This window comes from Neofelis nebulosa, chromosome 11 (assembly GCF_028018385.1).
Source record: "Neofelis nebulosa isolate mNeoNeb1 chromosome 11, mNeoNeb1.pri, whole genome shotgun sequence".
NCBI classification, from domain to species: Eukaryota; Metazoa; Chordata; class Mammalia; order Carnivora; family Felidae; genus Neofelis; species Neofelis nebulosa.
The window spans coordinates 36,649,595-36,672,653 of record NC_080792.1 but is presented as its reverse complement, the minus strand read 5'-3'; the positions used below and the strand labels follow the sequence as shown (position 1 = coordinate 36,672,653).

The following is a 23,059-nucleotide window of genomic DNA, read 5'->3' as shown; positions in this document are numbered from 1 at the left end:
CACCAGATAAGGCAGAGTAGTGTCTGCTCTGCTGTGACTGCCTTGGTGGAGAGGGAGGGGGAAGGGGCAGAAGAAGAAGCCGAGGAGGCGGCTTAGGGAAACAAAGTGTGAGAGGAGGTTCTAAGCAAAGTTCTGATGATGCTGGAGGAAAATAATCCCTGGCATAAATTCCAGACCCATTCTCATAAATTATTTTCTGAAACAAATTATTGGATAAATGAGAACATCTTCAAAGTGAAGAGTATATACTTCTAGAGCATTTAATGTAATGAACCTAATGATTCTGAAAGTTCTTAGAAAGTAAAAATGTATAACAAGACATGAACAAGTACTTCATATGGACAGCAAATCATCTAGTCTGGTGGTGGAAAGAACAAAGGAATAGTTTAGTATCTTTTCAGGAGGTACTAGGAACATGCCCTAAATTCTAAGTAACTCACATCTGTGCACATGACGGACCAGTCTTCTCTAGCCAATCAAGCCCTCGGAGTGTACAGAAGGATGGGTTCAGGTCTTTCCTGGCGCCCTCAGGCAGACTTCTCGTCATCGTTACATAGAGGGGCAATATATTAGCAACTCTATCCAAAACTTTTTGCTTTTTAGACCCCTCTGAGATGTGATACTGAACACTTCTTATAAGTCACGTTGCTGGTTACTTTAGGCAGGTGATGTGTGGGCAAATTAGAGTCTAGCAGGACAATCTGAGTTTACTTCCCAATTCTGCCACTAGCTGAGTAACTCTGAGTGTCACTTAAACTCTGTGAACCCAGGTTCAAGAATAAGCTCCAAGAGAGTCTAAAAGACACCAGAGGCAGGAGAGGGTGTAAGCTTGGCAGGAAGAGAGAAGACTAGGTAATTAAAATTTTAGGATATAACATCTTCAAGAACCATAGGTGAGGAGCAAATTTCAACCTTGCCGGTAATTTTAAGCAGTATTTTTAAATTATTAAATGCACAACAGCTGTCCTTTTAATGAAATGGGTTTTTCATTTTCCTGATCTAACAACTAAAATATGCATTGTGATCAGTTTTTGTTTGATCTCTTCACCATCTAGTTCCCAGTCTCACAGATGTGTAACCTAAGGGATTCTCTGACTCCTTGGCTAACTTACTTATTTTCATACTTAGTAAGCTGTCTGGAATTAAGGCTTCCTCCCAGTGCCTCCTGAATGGCACATCCTATGTGCTCTCAGGAAAAGCATGCACACAGAATGCCTTTCTTCCATCCCCAGAACCCTAGCACAGGAAGTCTACAGTTGTCGGTGTTCTGACAAAATCCTTGTTCCTTCTGTCACCCCCAAAGTCCAGCATCTACTCTGAGATTTTGGTCACTAGTGCCATCTAGTGGTGGAAACGTGGAAACTACTGTCTATCTGACCTAACGGGGATCCCAAGAAATCCAAGCCCATCTTTAAGTTAGGCTGGAGAATTCCACTAGTAATGATTATAACATTTATTATAATATTTATTTTGCTCAAGGAAGAAATTTTGGTATTGTTTTATACCATCATTTAAAAAATTATTCAGGATTCATAAACATAAAAATCAGTGAAATCAAGTATTTACTACATTCAGATATTAACATAAACCTATAAAATGTCAAGGAGTGTTCATGAAAATCTTAAGCCCACACTGACATTCGTCCATGAATCACCGTGGGTCCTGGCTCTGCTGCGTCCTTGCTGCAGATGTCACCACCAGGAAGCCTGCACTGTGGCTGGTCCTGAAGCTCTTCACTCCCTTCCGAGTGGGGCTGTCAGGGTGCCACTTTTATGTGGATCCTCTACCCTGACCAGCAACTCAGAGCTACTGACATTTCAATTTCTCTCCTGCCCAATCTGGAAAGAGACGGCTCTTCTTTAGGTAACAATCTGCCAACTTCAGAGGGCTTCTTCACACCAGGTTCATGTGTCTTATTTTGTGGGGCGCGGCAGGGAGGAAGAAGATTGGCAGAAAGGGAATGTAAAAGGGGGAGGTATGAGGATTGGAAGGATTTGGGGAGAAAGTCAAGAAAGGAGAATCATACTGCTGATCAGTGTCTGAAATTATCAGGTGGCCTCAGTGTGGTACTGCTACTCTGTGTAGCCCAAGGCTGATTCTGTCACATGGTTCCTGGTTTTCATTCTACTTTTCTTCTCCAGAGGAGGCTATCTGCAGTAGCCTCTTTAGGCTATGCCAGAAAGAGGCTACCACAAGCAGTATCACTGCTTTATCAGTTGAAGGACTTGAGGCACTCCGCTATTTGGGGAACTATCAGCTTCTTTCCCAGACCTTCATTTTCGTTCCTGAGCACTGCCTAAGCCTTGAGGGAAGGGCTAGTAAGAGCTGTCCACTTGCTCCTGCTCACCTTCTCTACTGTGGGAATCTTGTACCACTCTGCTCCCTCCCTTTCAGAGGCCACTTTACCGGGGAAGCGGGCTGGGCAGCAGATGCAGGATGAGGCAGGCAAAGGGGCGAGGGCCAGAAATTAATGTTTCTGCAGGTGCGTGTCCATCCTGGGCAGGCTCTCCGCGCCCATCTGCAACCTCAGCAGAGGAAGAATTGCCCGGGAGGTCCATCGTGCTAAAATCAAACTAGAAACCTGAGGCAATGAGGACAGCTGCATCTAACAGAAACTCTTCTCAGGAAGGATGTCCCATGTAGTCAAAGGAGTATCTGTTGGGGCTGTGGAGGGATAGGGCGAGGCCTGCAGGAGAATTCTCAAATATATTCTCAACACCCTGCCTAAAGAGAGTGGGAGGGCCTGGTGAACTGGAATCTTTTGTCTTGGTGGGTGGTGTATGAAAGGTTGGGTCTGAGTTGCTTAAAACTCAGAGGAGAAGCAACATATTCTTCCCCAAACCCTTTCCACATACAACCATCAAATATTCCTCTAAAGACATGTGATGAAAAAGATACCTAAATATCAACCTGTCTGGGGCACCACGTTTTGGTGAAGCTCTGTGTAAGGTAAGACATCAGCCAACACAACTTTCAAATGGCAATGCCCCCAGCTTAACAAGTCAGCAGGTTTCTACAGATGGAGGCATTTGTGGGGGAAGCCCCTGCACCTGAGGCCTCCTTCTGAGATGTTGGCTGCGGCAGCTGGACTCTCAGGGCTTATGGAAAAGGCGGCAGGTCACCTTGCAGAGGCTCTAGTCTTTGTAACCTTTTTTTTTTTTTAATCTAATTCACTCATTCCGTACTTTTATTAAGTGTTATGGAATAAATACTGTGCTGGGCACTAAAAACAGAAAGGAATAAGGCCAGGTACAGAGGAGGCTGTGGCAGATACATAGGCTGCTGATTCAAATCCATCTTCCTCTGTGACAAGCCCTAACTTTGTCTAAGATGGCCACGTGCCCGGCTCAGTACTTAAGGCCCTCCTCTGCAACAAGTGTGGGGCATTAACTGTAAGCCCAAGTCCAATGAGGGAGATTTTAGGAAAACTTTCCTTCCCCTGTTAAAAGGCGACAGATGTGGCTGGAACCTCCCTTACCTCATCTTCCTGCCCTGAGCCTACAGGTGGCAGGTGTGGCTGCAGCAGTCATTTGGCTGCATAAAGGAACAGGCTGAATTAGTGATAATGGCTTAACATGTTAAGGCTGATGAACCTACTGTAACTGTCCATCTCAGGTCTTGTTATGCAAGAAATATTAATTCCTACGTGTTTAAGCTGTTCTTAGTTTAGTATTATATTTCCGTGAGCCAAACACATTTCTACTTTCTGCAGAGACAAATACGTAACAGGTAAGTGTTGTGGAGACAGAGGGGTAGAGGGTGGTGCCACAGACTCTACAGAGATAGCTGGGTAGACAACGGAGTGGTGGACGGACAGAAATGCAGGAGATGTCACATGAGAGGAATATGGGTTTAGCAGCGCAGGGGTCCCTGGTAATTTGTGAGAGCGGTGTCCAGGGAATGGTGGTGGAGAAATACAGGCTGTGGAAGTGTGAAGACTGACTGGAAAGTGAAGGACGGGGATAGTAATTTAGACCAGGGGTTAGCAAATTGTGGCCCCCTGAATATCTCCACCCTGCCACCCGTTTTTTTTTTGGTTTTTTTGTTTTTTTAATTTTTTTTTTTTTTTTAACGTTTATTTATTTTTGAGACAGAGAGAGACAGAGCATGAACGGGGGAGGGTCAGAGAGAGGGAGACACAGAATCTGAAACAGGCTCCAGGCTCTGAGCTGTCAGCACAGAGCCCGACGTGGGGCTCGAGCTCATGGACCGCGAGATCATGACCTGAGCTGAAGTTGGCCGCTTAACCGACTGAGCCACCCAGGCGCCCCTGCCACCCGTTTTTGTAAATGTTTTATTGGGACCCAGTCACACCTGTGCATTTCAGCACTGCCCATGGCTGCTTTTAGTGCTACCATGGCAAAGATGAATAGTTGAGGCAGAATACAGCCCCAGAATCTAAAATAGTTACTATTAGATCCTTAAACACACACACACACACACACACACACACACACACATATGCTGACCCCTGATTTAGACAATTTTTCTACATACTTGGCTGTGCAAACAAAGGAACAAATGGCCAAGTAGCCAGAGAGAGACACAAGGTTACAGGTTTTGTTTTTAATTTTAAAGAGATGGGAAGGCCCTCTAGGAGAGTTGCCAGTGCAGCGGGAAGAAGTGAAGCACTGGAGAGGGACAGACTAACCCACAGAGAACACAGAGGGGCTCCCAGGGTGAAGAGGGGGCATGAGGTGAGGGGCTCCCTGGTGACAAGGTGTCACAGCCTGCTCCCTCCCACCAGGGATGCTTACAATAGATTCATAGCAGGGCACGTGAGGGACAGATCCGCAAGAAGGTTCAGAACCCACTCTCTGTAGACTGTAGAAAAAGCGAGCCTAAAAGGAGAGGAGATATTCTGCCAAATCATTTGGTCTCTGCGGGCCATAGTTTCACCACCAGTAAATTGAATTTTTATCTGGGGATTGGAAAGTCTAACCAATCAAGAATTGTAAAGCACTCTGCAACTATGAAATGTCACCGGAATACTTAATAATAGAAGTCTCCTGACACCAGGATGCTGTGAGTATCAGGAGGCAGGTGCTTTCACAGGCCTGAGAGATGAAAAGCCCAGTACAGACATTAGGTCTTACTAACTACCATCATTACAGAAGGCAGGCAGCACACACAGTGAACATGAATCATATAACTACACAAACTAGGCAGATTGAAACTGCTTTTTAAGGAACAAAAACGGGTGCAATACATTAAAACAGAAAGAGGTGGTTTTTCTATTCCTCTAAACTGAGGAGACTGCCACAGGTATGTGGTCATTTAAGTTTTAGTTTTCAGCCTTTTCCTCCTGTGTTTTCACCAAAGAATCACAAAATATTAGAACTGGATGAGTCCTTCAATAACACTTATTTCAAAACACTTATACATGATGAATATGAGACCCAGAGAAAGTGTATTATCTAGCCAAGGGCCTAGCGCGGCCACGAGACTCCTTTCTACTTCAGGCTGTTTTTGCCTAGTCAGTGCCTCCACAGACTTATTCCTGTGTCTTATCTCCATGGGCTTCCCCCGAGGACTGCATTTGCCCAGAGGGGCAGGGCAGCTGTAGGGAGCCTCTTCTTGGAGGGCCTCTATGGCCCCCGTATATTCACGCAGCTATGGACAGCAGGTCTACTGCGTGGCAGTTGGGCCCTGGCTGGGGTGTCTCTAAGCAGGTAAGTCTCTAGAGTCAGTCCCCCAGAGAAGTGGAAACTATCAGCCCTTGAGGGCCCTCCCACTCCTCAGGTATAGGCACTTTCTGGAGCAGGCACAAGTCAGGGGGCCCTGCCAAGCCTGATCCTATGGAAAAATGTTCTTCAGTAACCACTTGGGTAAATAAGTGGGGTAAGGGAGTTTCAGATCTGCTCAAGACTTCTGCCCTCCACTGCTTAAATGACAAAAGTAGGTATCAACAAATAACACATAAAGCACTGTGTCTATTTTGAATGAATAAATTATTACATTTCTAGATATGTCGCCTCAGACAAGGGAAACAAAAGCGAAAATAAACTATCATCTACACCAGCATAAAATGGTTTTGCACAGCAAAGAAAGCCATCAACAAAACAAAAAGGCAACCTACTGAATGGGAGAGCTTATTCATAAATGGTATACCAAATAAGGGGTTAACACCCAAAATATATAAAGTACTTATACAACATCAAAAACACAAAGAATCTAATTACAAAACAGGCAAAGAACCTGAAAAGACAATTTTCCAAAGACATACGGTTGGCCAACAGACATGAAAAGATGCCCAACATCACTAACCATCAGAGAAATGCAAATCAACACTATGATCAGATAATCACCTCACGCCTGTCAGAATGGCTAGACTGAAAAACACAAGAAACAAGTGTTGGTGAGGATGTGGAGAAAAAGGAATCCTCCCTTGGTGCACTGTTGGTAGGAATGTAAATTGGTACAGCCACTGTGGAACAGTATGGAGAGTCCTCACAAAATTAAAAATGGAACCACCCAACAATCCACTAAACCCACAACTGGGTATTTACCCAAAGAAAATGAAAACACTAATTCAAAAAGATATAGGCACCCATGTTTGCTGAAGGATTATTTAAAATAGCCAAGATATGAAAGCCAAGATGAATGAAGGGGTGCCTGGGTGGCTCAGTTGGTTAAGTGTCCGAATCTTGATTTTGGTTCAGGTCATGATAGCATGGTTTGTGAGACTGAACCCCCTTTTAGGTTCTCTGCTGATGGCGCAGAGCCTGCTTGGGATTCTCTCTTTCTCCTCTCTCTGTCCCTCCCCCACTTGCACATGCGTGCTATCTCTCTCAAAATAAATAAACATTAAAAAAATGAACGGATGAAGAAGATGTAGTATATATGCACAATGGAGTATGACTCAGCCATATAAAAAGAATGAAAAAAGAATGAGATCATGCCATTTGCGACAACACACATGGACCTTGAAGGTTATTGTATTAAGTGAAATAAGTCACAGAAAGATAAATACCTTATCATTTCACTTATATGGGGAATCTAAAAAATAAAACAAGCAAAGAAAAAGTAAAAACAGACCCATAAACACGAAGAACAAACTGATGGTTGCTGGGAGTGGGCAAGGTATGAGCAAAAGTGGTTACAGGGAGAGGGAGGTACAGACTCCCAGTTATGGAATGAGTAAGTCATGGGGATGAAAAGTACAGCAGAGAATACAGTCAGTGGTACTGTAATAGCATTGTATGGTGACAGATAATAGGTACATGTGTGGTGAGCATAGCCTAATGTACCAACTTGTCGAATCACTATGTTGTACACCTGAAACTAATGTACACTGTATGTCAACTATGCTTCAAAAAAAAAAAAAAAAAAGAAAAATTATTACAAAAACCTGTTCTTACACTTTTTAGGGTTATGAATCCCTTTCAGAATTGGAAGACACAGCTCTGCAGAAAAAGGTACACATTAGTAAATTTGACATACATTTCAAGAAGTCCCAATTCCCTTTTTGGACTCTTAGGGGGTCCCTAGACCATACTATTCATTGCTCACCTCCACCCACCCACACAACTAAAAGTATAGTAATAGTGATTATCTCTATGTGGTAAAGTCATAGAGGACTTTTCATTTTTTATCTTTTTTAAATTTCCAAATGTTCTATAGTGACCATGTTTTGTCCAGCACAACCAGAAAAAAAAAATGTGCTAGACAAAAACAGAATCTTAAAAACAAAAGCACATACCCAAAACTCTTCTATTGTCTGTGTCCATACATTAGCTTTTAAGTATCTATCCAACAAGCCTCCAGAAAGCTCAAGCCATGGAACTGCACAAGTGAATTTCTATGCTGCTGATCCTAATACTGTTTGTACTTTAAATATGGCACATTTTACTGTAATTAAGTCTAGAATATTTCAAGTAAAGCACTCAATGGAAAATTCCAAATCACTGTATATTATTCCAGGTGCTTTCACAGAAATTACCCCAATTGAGTATGTTTGAAGAAAATGTTCCATTGACTGTCTCAGTTAGCTAAAAATCTCTTTCTCTCATGCTTACCCATTATGCCTTTCAGATCTCTGAGGGCGATTTATCCATTTCCCTTAATGTCACTCTAAGCTCAAGGGAACCCAATAAAGATGCATTGTCCAGGAGGGCAAATTAAATCTAAATGAGATCAGCTATAGACTCCAGACCTAAAAAGCAGCCATGGAAGGCATGCTCCCAATGAATAAAGTACAGCATAAGTTAAACTAGGACAAGTGGATAGTTGTCTTAGAGAGTTCTGAAGAATATCTGGTATAAGACACAAGGAAGAATATGCCTCAGAAGTTACCTCATTAAATAAGTGACACAATATGATACCACCTCAATGGTGTTCCACCTAGGACAAGGCATTCCTGCCCTCTCATCCTCCCATCCAGGTCAACGAACTCAGGCTTCCAAGCCAGGAATCTCCTTCTCTTTGGCAGACAGGAAAACACCAGGATCTCACTCACAAAAAAGCACTCCCTAAAGGGCTGACTTAGGCCTATAAAGGATCAGAGGGCTGAAACAATGTCAACAAGGCCAGGCTGGCACAGTTGCACCAGAAGCAGGCTCTCCCTGATCAGCCAGCAAGAGTTCAGCAGATATACACTGTTCTAAATTTCCTTTTCTATTGTGAACTATGAGTGGAAATGGGGGTTGGGGCTAAGCGAGCCCATGAGAAGTTGGGAGTGCTGACTGAGTGGAGGTCCTAGAGAGAAACTTTAACTACCAGTTACTGAGCTGCCAAAGAAGGTGCCACTGGCTCAGTCCATGGAGGGTGAGCCCTGCTGGCAGGGACTGAACATGCACACATACCGTGGGATGCTTTGCTGCCCAGGGGAAGGCTGCCATAGTGGTGCCCTCCATTATGAGGGCAGTCTGCCAGAGCAGACATGGTCATGCTTAGATAAGGCAGGTAACTCTAAGTTCAAATTCAGGCTCTGCCACTTGGTAGCTCTGTGACCCAGGACAAACTCTTTAACCTGCACGGACCAATGACTTTCTTCATTGGTAACATGAAGATATCAATATCTACCCTGCAGGGTTATTATGAGGATTAACTAAAATAAATTATATGATGTGTGTTAGTAGGCACTTATTAAATGGTAGGTTAATTTTTCTCCCCTGGTCAAATCCATTTGCTATTCCTCAGACACAGTGACTTTTCCAAAGCAGAAATCTGAACTTCCGAGTTCCGTACTTAAAACATTTCAATGGTTCTCCTTTGCTCTCTTAATAAAGAGCAAACTCCTTTGAATGGAAAGACCAAAAGTGATAGTATAGAAGTAGGAAATAAAAAAGCAGTAAAAATGGATATTGCTATAAAAAAATCAGTCAAGGAACTCACAAAAAAGGTTATAAAATATAATAATATGTATTGAAAATGTAGGCAGGAGAGGAGAAAAGAATGGGTTCAAACTTGAATGACCATCAACTTAAAACAGACTGCTATAGGCAGAAGAGGTTATATATAAACCCCATGGTAATCATCTATAAAAAAACCACTGATAAATCCTCAAAGAATAAAGACAAAGAAATCCAAATATATCATTAAAGAAAATCATCAAACCATGAAAGAAAGGATAAGAGAAAATCTTCAGAAACAAACACAGAAAATCTTCAGAAAATGTCAATAAATACATTTCTATCAATAATTACTTTGAATGTAAATTGACTAAACACTCCAATCAAAAGACACAGGGTGACAGAATGGATTAAAAACCAAGATCCATCTATATGCTATCTGCAAGAGACTCGTTTTAGACTTAAAGATACTTGCAGATTGAAAGTGAGGATATGGAGAAACATCTATCATGCAAGTGGATGTCAAAAGATAGCCACACTAGCAATACTTACATCGGACAAAATAGACTTTAAAACAGACTGTAACAAGAGACAAAGAAAGACACTATATAATCATAAAGAAGACAACCCAACAAGAAGATATAACAATTGTAAATATTTATGTACCCAACAGAGAAACACCTAAATACATAAAAGAGCTAATTACAAACTTAAAGGAAGTAATCAATAATAATATAATAACAGTAGCAGACTTTCACGTCCCACTTACAACAATGGACAGATCATCTAAACATAAAATCAACAAGGAAACAATGTCTTTGAATGACACACTAGAACAGATGGATTTAACAGATACATTCAGAACATTCCATCCTAAAACAGCAGAATACACATTCTTTTCAAGTGCACACAGATCATTCTCCAGAATAGATCACATTAGTCTAGGAAACAAACCTCAACAAATTCAAGAAGATGAAAATCATACCATGCATATTTCCTGACCACAATGCTATGAAACTAGAAGTCGACCACAAGAAAAAATCTGGAGAAACCACAAGTACATAAAGGTTAAAAGACATGCTACTGAACAATGAATTGGTCAACCAGGAAATGAAAGAAGAGATAAGTACATGGAAACAAATGAAAATGAAAAGACAGTGGTCCAAAACCTCTGGATGCAGCAAAAGTGGTTCTAAGAGGGAAGTTTATAGCAATACAGGCTTACCTCAAGAAGCAGGAAAAAGCCCAAATAAACACTCTAACTTTATATTAAAGTGTTTATATTAAACACTCTAACAAAACCTAAAACTAGCAGAAGAAAATAAACACTAGAGCAGAAATAAATGATATAGAAGGTAAACAAACAAACTAAAAAAAAAAAAAAAAAAAAACAAAAACAAACCCAGTAAGACAGATCAAAGAAATCAAGAGCTATTTCTTTGAAGAAAATCAATAAAACTGACAAACCTGTATTCAGGTTTATCAGGAGAAAAAAAGAGAAAGAACTCAAATCACAAACAAGGGAGGGGAAATAACAACCAATCCCACAGAAATACAATCATAAGAGAATAAAATGAAAAACCATATACTAACAAATTGGATGACCTAAAAGAAGTGGGTAAATTTCTAGAAACATATAAACTACCAACATTGAAACAGGAATAGAAAATTTGAACAGACCAGCAAAGAAACTGAATCAGTAATCAAAAAACTCCCAATAATCAAAATTCCAGGACCAGAGGGTTTCACAAGTGAATTCTACCATTTAAACACTTAATACCCATTCCTCTCAAACTATTGCAAAAAACAGAAAAGAAAGGAAAACTTCCAAATTCATCCTATGAGGCCAGCATTACCCTGACATCCAAACCAGATAGAGACACCACTGAAAAAGAGAACTACAGGCCAATATCCCTGATTAACACAGATGCAAAAATCCTCAAAAAAATATTAGCAAAGCAATCCAGCAATACATTAAAAAAAATCATTCACTAGGATCAGGTAGAATTTATTCCTGGATTGCAAGAGTAGTTTGCAATGTTTGCAAATCAATCAACCTGATACATTACATCATTAAGAGAAAGGATAAGAACCATATGATCATTTTGAAAGACACAAAGTAGTATTTGACAAAGCCAAACATCCATTCACGATAAATACCCTCAACAAAGTAGGTTTAGAGGGAATATACCTCAACATAACAAAGGTCACATATGAAAACTCCACAGCTAACATCATCCTTAATGGGAAAAAAGAGTTTTCCCCTAAGGTCAGGAAGAAGACAAAGATGTCTACTCTCACCACTTTTATTCTACATAGTACTGGAAGTTCTAGCCAAGTAATCTGAAAACAAAAAGAAATACAAGGCATCCAAATTGGTAAAGTAGTAAAATCACTAAGATAACCTGATACTCCATATATAAAACCCAAAAGACGACAGCAAAAAAACTTCTACAACTGATAATTCAGTAAAGTCACAGGACACAAAATCAATGCACAGAATTCTGTTGCATTTCTATATACCAATAATGAAGCAGCAGAAAGAGAAATTAATTAAAAAATACCATTTCCAACTGCACCCAAAATAACAAAATACCTAGGAACAAACCTAACCAAAGAGGTGAAAAAACCTGTACTCCAAAAAGTATAAAACACTAATAAAAGAAAACGAAGACAACACAAAGAAATAGAAAGACAGTCCATGCTCATGGATTGGAAAAACAAATATTGTTAAAATGTCTATACTACCCAAAGCAATCTACAGATTTAATGCAATCATATCAAAATACCAACAGCATTTTTCACAGAACTAGAACAAACAATCCTAAAATTCATAGAGAACTACAAAAGACCCTGAGTAGTCAAAGCAGTCTTAAAAAAGAGTGAAGCTGGAGGCATCATAATTCTGGTCTTCAAGTTATATTGCAAAGCTGTAGTAATCAAAACAGTATGGTACTGGCACAAAAATAGGCACATATATCAACAGAACAGAGAACCCAGAAATAAACACACAACTGTATGGTGAATAAATCTTCAACAAAGTAGGAAAGAATATCCAATGCAAAAAAGACAGTCTCTTCAACGAATGGTTCTGAAAAAACTGGTTGGCAACGTGTGAAAGCAAAAACTGCACCACTTTCTTATACTATACACAAAAATAAATTCAAAACGTATTAAAGACCTAAGTGTGAGATGTGAAACCTAAAAATCTCAGAAGAGAACATAGTAAGTAAAGTAACATCTTTGACATCAGTCATAGCAACTTTTTTCTAGATATGTCTCTTGAAGCAAGGGAAATAAAAGAAAAATAACCTATCGGGACTACATGAAAATAAAATGCTTCCTACACCACAAAGGAAACGATCACCAAACTAAAAGGCAATTGACAAAATGGGAGAAAATATTTGTAAATGATGTATCTAATAAAAGGTTAATATCCCAAATATATAAAGAACTTATAAAATTCAATACCCAAAAAACCAATAATCCAATTAGAAAAATGGGTAGAAGACATGTACAGACATGGTCACCAAAACATGAAAAGATACTCAAATCATCACTATGACAGTCTCACTCCTCAGTATGGCTAAAATCAATAACACAACACAAGAAACGAAGAGGTGCAGGGGAGGGTGTGGAGAGAAAGGAACACTTGGGTACTGTTGGTGGGAATGTATACTGGTGCAGCCACGGTGGAAAACAGTACGGAAGGTCCTCAAAAGTTAAAAATAGCAGTAGCCTGTGATCCAGCAATCACACTACTGGGTATTTACTCAAAGAATGCACAAACACTAATTCAAAGGGACACATGCAACCCTATGTTTATACAGCAGCATTATTTACAACAGCCAAGATATGGAAGCAGTCCAAGTCTCCATGGACTGATGAATGGATAAAGAAGATGTGGTATATAAATACAATGGAATATTATTTGCCCATAAAAAAGATGAAATCTTGCCATTTGCAAGGACACGGATGTAGCTAGAGTATCATGCGAAGTGAAATAAGTGAGTCAGAGAAAGACAAATACCATATGATTTCACTCATATATGGAATTCAAGAAACAAAACAAAGAAGCAAAGGGAAATATGAGGAGGGAGGGAGGGAGAGGGAGAGAGAGAGAGGGAGAGGGAGAGAGGGAGAGAGAGGGAGAGAGGGAGAGAGAGGGAGAGAGAGGGAGAGAGAGGGAGAGAGAGAGAGGGAGAGAGGGAGAGAGAGAGGGAGGGAGAGAGAGAGGGAGGGAGAGAGAGAGGGAGGGAGAGAGAGAGGGAGAGAGGGAGAGAGAGAGGGAGGGAGAGAGAGAGAAATAGTCTTAATTATAGAGAACTGATGGCTACCAGAGGGGAGGGAGCTGGGGAAATGGGTTAAATAGGTGATGAGGATTAAAAAGTGCACTTGTCATGATGAGCAGGGTGATGTTGTATGGAACTGTCCAATTACTACATTGTACACCTGCAATTAATATAACATTGTATGCCAACTAATTGGAATTAAAATTAAAACTTAAAAAGAAAAATAAAGCACAAACTCATGATGATTTAAGAAGCCTGCATGTCCTGGTCCTTACCAATCTCTCTCCCTTGCTCTCTTGTGCACCAGCCACAGGGACTTTCTTTATGCTCTTAGAAAATTTAATCCTTCCCATTTCAAAGCCTTCCCACAGGTTGAAAGTCCCTTCTCAGAGCCCCTCTGTCTGGTTAACAACTCCACATAATTTCTTTAGGAAAAACCTTTCTTAACCTCAAACTAGGTCAGTCCTCCTGACAATGCTCCCTTTACCTCTCTCTCACTGTGCTAAGTCTGCTTGGTAATTATATTCATAACGATCTACACTATGTCTTACACAGTAACATTAAGAGGTAAGGAACCGTTTTTTGATTACCACTGAATCCCCAGGAATCAACACCAAGCACAATGCCTGGCCCAGTTTAGGAGCTTAAAACTTCTACTGAACAAATGAATAAAAGTTCAGAGGAGGGTTGGAGAAGCAGTAGCTATTAATCTGGTTAAGTACTTCCCTGTAACACTTATCCACATTCTGCTCAGCATGCTTATTAATATTTAATTTTTCCTTTCCTTCCTGAATTTTTAGCTTTGTTGTATACAACTATGAATGTTCCACTGCCTCCAAATGATAGTGAGGCTCACAGGAGATGCTCCAGGCTGAGGAAATGGTATGGAACTGAAAGGAATGTTAAATGGCCTGAACATAAAAGAGAAAATTGAACTCTTCCTTGAAGGCAGCTGTGGCCTGAGATAAGAACAGGTTTCCTGCCCTAATTTTTCCTTCTTTAGGGTCACTGAAGTTGACCTCTCATTGTGGAGATGTAAGGATTCAAAAGGGCAACACTTACTTGTTCCCATGAGGAAATCATATGACGTTCAGCAGGAGGCTTTTCTATGATAGTCACGTCTGTCACACCTGGGGAAGATTCTGGAAGAGGAAAAAGAGTGTAGAGCTGCAATAGGCCCGCTCTTCCATATTTCAATACTAGAGGCTGACTAACTGTTGATGAGTACTCTAGGAATATCAGATTCCTCTGAGCAGCATTTATTACCCATGTGATAAAAACAGGAAGGGGGTGCTTGGGTGGCTTAGTCGGTTAAGCATTTGACTCTTGGTTTCAGCTCTGGTCATGATCTCACAGTTCATGTGTTTGAGCACCACATTGGACTCCGCGCTGTCAGCATGGGATTCTCTCTCCCTCTCTCTCTGCCCCTCTTGGGTTCTCTCTCTCTCTCTCTCTCTCACCAAATAAATAAATAAACTTAAGAACACAAAAAACAAAACAGGAAGAACTGCTCAGTCTTTTGAAGGCACTCAGTCCCACAACCTAGGACCATGGAGTCAACCTGGCCGAAAGGACATCATCGAATACCCCCTACACCCAGTCACAGCTTAGTAATTCAGCTGTTGAACAAAAATCAGAGATTTTATGTTCCTAGTGATTTCATACTGAAAATCTCAGTGAGCTGAATTTATGCACTTATGACATGGTCAAAAGGAATAAGGAAAAGCACCCCAATAAACTTTTACAAGATACAACACTTGTTTGCTAATTTTTCTTCCAAATAAAACTCATCTTCTACTCAAGAGATCCAGGGTTTAGAAGTTTAGGCTAACATTATGGAAAATGGACTCTATCCAGAAATAAAACCAAATAAATCATGTCTCTAAATCTTTAAAGCAGGAAAAGGTCTTTAAATCTCTTTGTGGAGATATGTTCCATCATTCATTCTGAGGTAAAAGAGAAGCCACCTGAGTTGGAATACAACAGATTTGAAGACCTCCTACATTCTCCACTTGTCTGTATTTACCCATACTCAGGATCTTTAAGTCCTTAATCTCAGACACAAAATCTTTTATCAGTGGAACTGTGTTCCTTACAAAAAAATACATTTTTGAAGTCCTAATCGCCAGTACCTCAGACCATGACTTTATTTAGATATGAGGTCATTGACTCCGTGATTAGTTAAGATGAGGTCCCACTGGAGTAGGGTGGATCCCAAATCCAGTATGACGATGTCCTTATAAAAAGAATGCTTTGTGGAGAGACACACAGAGGGAAGAGGGCCACATGAAGGTGGAGAATTGGAGTGACACATCCATAATACACGGAACACTGAGGACTGCCAGCAAACCAGCAGAAGCTAGAAAGAGGCAAAACGAGTTCTTCCCCTCCAGGCTTCAGAACGAGCATGACACTGCCAACTCTTTGGGTTCAGGCTTTTGGCCTCCAGAATTGTGAGAATTTGTTGTTCTAAGCTACCTGCTTTGTGGTACTTTTATGACAGCCCTAGCGAACAAAGCCTCTACTCTTTTCTCTTTGCCATACTGCACAGATTGTCCCCAATGTCACCACTATTTTAGGCCACGGACACTGCAAGTGTAGACGCAATCAAAGCCACAAACTCTGTGTGCTTGAGCCACCTTCAGCATACCACCAAAGAACCTTGTCCATACCTAGGCTTGCTTCTTACCTGATCTTTTCAGTTCTCCCTGTGATCTGGAGGATAAGGCCCTTACTATACTGGTCTGGTCTTATCTCCTTCCACCCTCTAGTCCAAACCCTCTGTTCCAGTTGGGTCAGTTCCCTCATTGCCTCCACCCCTCTGTCCCTCACCCGCCAAACTAAATCTGCACTCATCTTTGATTATGCTGTATCCCTTTCCTATTATACACACCCAAATATGTCCATGTATCTCTCCACCTACGCAAGTCCTACTCACACTCCAAGGCCATGCTGAAGTTCCACCTTCTCCATGAAATCATTTCGGATGGTTTTTTTCCCTGATATCCTAACCCATCACATGCAGGGTTGGGGTCACATATGTTTATACTTAAGTATATTCTATTTTGAGCCATATCTTGGTTATTTACTAGGAGTAAATAATGTAATCAGGGAATGTATTCAAATGAATTTTTAAAATTTCTAAGAATATGACAGAGACTTCTAAACTAGTTTAATGTGTAAAATGGTTCCTGGACCCAATCCCTCCGACATTTTTGTGGGGAGATTTTCTCATACCAAGAAGCAATTCTCGGATACCCCGATGTCCCACAAGGAGATGGCAACAGATCCCAATGATTATGGGTTTAGTCTGTAAGACCTTCCCCACTTCAGACACCAGACACAAGTTCAGGTTGTCACCTGTGCTTCTGACTGATCTGCAAAAGACTGGGGGTTCTCATGACCCCCTCTTCTCATACTTCAGACAGCAGTCAAAAGCCCAGACTAGCTATAAATCAGGAGGTTCCTCAGACCCCCTCCTCAAGTTGCATTAATTTGCTACAGTGGCTCACAGAACTCAGAGAAACATTTTCCTTACTAGATTCCTGGTTTATTATAAAAGGATATAACCCAGGAACAGCCAGATGAAGAGATGCTTAGGACAAGGTATGTGGGAAGGGTCAAAGAGTTCCATGCCTTCTCCAGGCAGGCCACTGTCTCCAAATCTCCAGGTGTTCACCAACATGGAAGTTTCGGGTTTTTATGGAGGCTTCATTACACAGGCATGATTAAATCATTGGCTGTTGCTGTATCCCAAGATATGAACTTTGTGACAACTTAGAGGAAACTATGATGCATAGAAAGGGTACTAGCATAATTACACAACCAGTGAACCACACTGTGATATTCTGACCTCTAAGAAATATATATTTGCTCACTCAGATGACAGCTGACCCTTGAACAAAGCAGGATTAGGGCTGCTCACTGCCTGAAGGTCAGGGGATGGGACTGAAAATGCCAATCCTCTAATTCCATGTTTGGATCCACTGGTAACTAGTGCTCATCCTTAAGTGCTTTCCAAAAATCACCTCATTAACATAATGAAAAATCTTTACCACTCTTAACACTTATGAAATTACAAGGGTTTTAGGAGCTGTAAGCCAGGAACTGTGGACTAAGACAAAATATACAGGTGACCCTGGACCAATATGGGTTTGAACTCCATCGGTCCACCTGAACACTTACTTTTTTGAATAAATACAATATGGTACTATAAATGTATTTTCTTTTCCTTATGATTTTTTTAACTTTTTTTTTCTAGCTTACTTTAAAGTACAGAATACAATATACACAACATACAAAATACGTGTTAATTTACTGTTTGTTATCGGTAAGATTTCTGGTGAACTGTAGGCTACTAGTTACATTTTTTGTGGAGTTAAAGTTATATGCAGATGTTCTACTGCACTGTTGGGGGTGGGGGACTGAGGAGCCCTAATCCCGCTTTGTTCAAGCTTTCACCTGAGTAAATATATATTTCTTATAAGTCAGCATATCACAATGTGGTTCACTGATTCTGTAATTATGCTAGTGCCCTTTCTATGCATCATAGTTTCCTCCAAGTTGTCACAAAGTTCAAATCTTGGGATACAGCAACAGCCCAATAAAGGAGGCTGAGAATGCTGGACTCCACATATTCTAGTCTTGCTTTATACATTCACCACTTGTGTGACCTTAGATGAGTCTTCACTTTCCTTAGCATTCAGAGAGACAAGACTTATAAGAATATTTCCCTTGATAATGGAAGCTGAAGAAGCAGAGATAATGGTGCTTTGGAAACGCAAAAAGTACCATATACACAATTTTTTTTTTCTGCTTTCTGGTCAATGTTCTTTCTAAGATACTGTGAAGCACAGTACTAAGGTGGAAAAACACTTGAGCTTTAAGCCGTTACACGTGGCTAAGTCCTTGCTATGTCCCTGACTGATTAGGATGGAAGATGCTGTCTCGCCCTTCAGGGGTGGCCCATTTGGTAATGTTCCCACCAAAGGTAAGACAGTGAATAATAAATGTTATTACTGACACTTTATAGCGAGGACATGAGGGTGAGAATAGGCCACTCCAAGTGGCTAGGCTGACTCCATCTATGGGTCTAGTTAAGAGTTTATGTACAAACATCATTGTGTGCCCCTTAGCAAAGCCCTTTAGCAATTAACCTATGCAAATGCAGACTCTAGCTTTAATCAGTCTTAGCAGCCTATTACTCCAACTGCAGTAAAACAGCACAATACAGAATTCTTTGTCAACAATCCACTGGTTGCATAATGATGTCATCTAACTACACCCAGGAGGCAGTCTAGTGCGTAGGGTTGCTGGAGGACACATATTTCATATAAACCAGTATAAGCACCTGACATTAAGCTTTTGATTGCCAACCCACCCATTTCAAATACATTCATCTTAAATAAATGAATTGCCAGCTATATGACACAGCTACAATCTAAACAATCAGGAACCAGGGCACCCTACTCATTAAGTTCCCCTTTTAAAAAGCCCTGAGTAACTGGGGTAACTGATGGTTTGACTGACCTTGCCTTTCTCCTCCCATGCCCAAATTCCCACACCTAAATTTTAAATTCACCAATAAAGAGTGATTCTGTGAAACCCTGGCCTCCCCACCCTTGGGCCCCAATAAAAGACCCAGGTCTGCTCCTCGTCCCCGCCATTGGGCTGTGTGGCCCTCAGGCCTGGCATGTGCCCTCTAGGACCTGTGCACAATAAATCCTTTCTTCAAAGTTCCCTAACTGTTGTCGCTGAGGTGCAGCTTGCAAGCATAGTAAGAACCACAGGTGCCAGTCCAGCTGCAACATTAACACTGGCTCCAGTCAGGAAAATGTGGGGGGTCGTCACCAATCCTACATGCCCAGGTGAGTGCCTGAGGCATTCCTAGCCGATAGCATCAATGAATAGGCTGAGACAGACAAGCACATAATGATTCAGTGAGTTAACAGGTCCAGATTCAGGGTCTACAAGGCTTAAACAGAACTGCTGTGATGCTATTGCAGATGAGGGTATGAAACTGAATAAAAGAAACTTCATTTAAAATGGAGTCAGGAGGCCAAAAGCGGGAGCCTGCAAGGTCTACCACTCTGTCAACTTCACACTTCAACAGGAAGAGAAGTACCCTGCATTCCCAAGAAGCCTGCTTTGTTACTCTAGTAGGAGGAAAGAATTTCTCCTTGCCCAGCAACAACTCAGCCAATGAAAAACCATCACTACTCTGAACTCTCACTGTCTGCCAATGAACTACCTTGAAAGCAGCCCCTTCAATTCCTTCCTTTTTCTCTGCTTCTCGTCTTTCATTTCTACACTTGCCTCCTGTTTGCCACAGCTTGTATGTCTAGAATTGCAATTCTCTGCTATTCCCCCTCCCTCCCAAAAAATCATTTTGCTGATAAAATAACTGGCTGTTTTACTTTTAGGGCCAAAAAGGACATATGATACTTTAAACACCTCCAGGATAGGCCAATTGGTCAATATGCTGGCTTTAGAAACCATCCTATAATAAAGTCCACTGTAGGGACTTCGTTATACAATACAAATAGCACTGGTGGGGAGGAGGTGCTGAGGATGGAGAAGAGAGGGATATAAAATAAATTTCATTTGTACAATGCTCTATTTCAGGGAAGTAGTATAAATTATCGTTTAATCTTTCAATGATCTTGTAAAGCAGGTATCATTACTCTCATTTTTTAAAAATGCTTTTATTCTTTTTTTTTTTTTTTTTGAGAGAGAGTGAGTGAGTGGGGAGTGGGGTGCAGAGAGAGGGAGAGATCCCAATCAGGCTCCACACTGACAGTGCAGAACCTGATGTGGTTCTTGAACCCACAAACCATAAGATCATGACCTGAGCCAAAACCAAGAGTTGGACACTTAACTGACTGAGCCACCCAGGTGCCCCTACTCTTATTATTATGTATTTTAAAGATAAGGAAACAGGATGAGAGACATTAAATAATTTCATAGAACTAAATCTCTAACCACAACTGCAACATGAAGCCTAATGCTTTTTCTACCATGTTGTCTTAGCTAATTCCGACATGGGATGGGAGGGAGCTTTCCCCAAACCACCAAGCAATTCTCAGACATCAGCTGGGTTTCCTACAATTCAACTCAATTCTGACATCATCTACCCAGAGACAGCATCCACAGGCTAAGGGCTCAGTCCCACAAAACTGCCTTCCACTTCAGATGCCAGTTCCAAAGCCAAGTTGTTATTTGTGCTTCTGACTGACTATAAATAAGAGGTTCCCCCTTATTGAAACTCTTCTTTGGTTCAATTAGTTTTGCTAGAGCGACTCACAGAACTTAAGAAACCTATTTTCTTAACAGATTACAACGGATGTTATAAATCAACAGTGAGATAAAGAAATGCATAAGGCAAGGTCCCAAACACAGGAGCTTCTGTCCTCATGTGTCTGGGGCCCGGCACAATGGCAAGTGGAAGCCTTCTGGGTCAATGACCCAGAAGCTCTGCAAGCCTGCTCCTTTTGTTCTTTTATGGAGGCTTCATTACATGGGCATGATTGAGGAAATCCCTGACCACCAGCAATTCATTCAATCTCTAGCCCCTCACCCTTCCCTGGAAATCAGGGACCAGAACCAAAAGTTCTAACCCTCTAATCATAGTTGGTTGCCCAGGCCACCAGCCCCTATCCTTATTAGGTTACCTAGGGGCTTTCCAGAAGGTACATTAACATAACAAAGGACAGCTTTTTATCACTCTCCTCACTTAGAAAATTCTAAAGGTCTTAGAAAGTCTGCTAGAACCAGGAAGACTAAATATGTATTTCTTATTATAAATGACAATATCACAGATAGCCGAAAGCATTATGAAGATGTTTAGAAAGCAATAGCAATAACAAGCTGTCCTTGGTCTATTAAGATGTGACAGGATAAGTACTATCTGATGAGACACAGTTATCCCCACTCTCTGGCCTTTGTGATCAATGGCAAGCATTTGTGAGCAGCCTGGCTAGACTAACCTGTATGGCAGAGTAGGAAATATTAAATAGCATGCATATGAAACTCAGGTTTTCCTTATCTATGTGTGATTTCATAAAAGTCACCCTCTAGTAACTTCCTCTGAAAGGACACATGGGTACAGAAACCTAAGTTCTTTTATCTGAAAGATAGTTCAGCTGGTTATAAAATCCTTGGTTCACATCTTCTTTCATTGAGTTTCCTAAAAACACTGTTTTATTCTTACCTTGCTTGGTATGCTGGTTTTTGAAGTCTGATGCTGGTCTAATTCTTTTGACTTTGTAAGTTATTTGTGTTTTTGCTTTGAGGCCTTGAGGATTTCATCTTTATCTCTGATCTTACTTTTACTAGTGTATGTCTTAAAGTTGATAGTTCTTGGTTAATTTTTTTCCAGGTATTCAGGAAGCCCTTTCAGAATCAGATCTTTTCCCATTTTTGGAAAGTTTTTAATATAATTTTAAGTATTATTTCTGTTCCACTATTTTGTTTTTGCTCTTCACAGACTCTAATAATATGAATAGCATTCCTTATTTGCTTATCTTCCATTTCCCCTTCCTTCTTGACCCTTTTACTTTTTTATGTAGCTTTCTTGGTTGTTTTCCTATTTTTCTTCAATGCTCTAGACTAAATTCACTTCAATCTAGTCTCCTTATGATACCTTATAATTCACCCTTTATTTAGAACTTTGTTTCCTTCAAATTATAGTCTGAGTTTATACAACTGTTTTTTCATTTTCCCTCCTTTTTTTCCCCTCTATTTCTGTTCTTAGTTTTTGAGTGTCTGATTCTGGGTAGTTTTTCATATCCTCAGATGCTTGTTTATGTATTTTAATTCTGTCTGGAGTTTAGACTTGCTGTTTTCTTCTGCTTCATACTTGTTTTTTGGGAAAAAGTATCCGTTGAAAGAGAACAGAAAACCCAGAAATAAATGCACAATTAAATGGTCAATTAATCTTTGACAAAAGAGGAATGAATATACAATGGGAAAAAGACAGTTTCTTGAACAAATGGTGTTGGGAAAACTGGACAACATACAAAAGAATGAAACCGGACCACTTTCTTTCACCACATAAAAGAATAAACTCAAAATGGATTAAAGATCTAAATGTGAGACCCGTGGGCACTTGGGTGGCTCAGTCAGTTAAGTGCCCAACTTCGGCTCAGGTCATAATCTCACAGTTCATGGGTTTGAGCCCCACATCACACTCTGTGCTGACAGCTCAGGGCCTGGAACCCGCTTCCAGATTCTGTGTCTCCCTCTTTCTCTGCCCCTCTCCCACTTTCTCTCTCTCTCAAAAATAAATAAACATTAAAAAAAATAAATGTGAGACCTGAAACTATAAAATCCTTGAAGAAAGCACAGGCTGTAATCTCTCTGACATAGGCTGTGGCAACATTTTTATAGATATGTCTCCTGAGGTAAGGGAAATAAAAGCAAAAGCAAAAGCAAACTACTGGGACTACATCAAAATAAAAAGTTTCTGCACAGTGA

At 40.7% G+C, this 23,059-nt stretch overlaps 1 protein-coding gene across 6 annotated transcripts in view; it reads right to left on the bottom strand.

The window, feature by feature from the left end:
- The window catches only part of TPGS2 (tubulin polyglutamylase complex subunit 2), a 65,634-nt gene that overhangs the window by 38,428 nt on the left and 4,147 nt on the right, over nucleotides 1-23,059 (bottom strand). For 5 of the 6 annotated variants that reach the window (XM_058692304.1, XM_058692305.1, XM_058692307.1 and 2 more), the window contains exon 2: nucleotides 14,648-14,727. The exons of the other annotated variant lie outside the window; for it this stretch is intronic. In XM_058692304.1, the coding sequence (XP_058548287.1) occupies nucleotides 14,648-14,727 (80 nt within the window). The remainder of the gene's footprint in view (nucleotides 1-14,647; nucleotides 14,728-23,059) is intronic. 6 annotated transcript variants of the gene reach the window in all.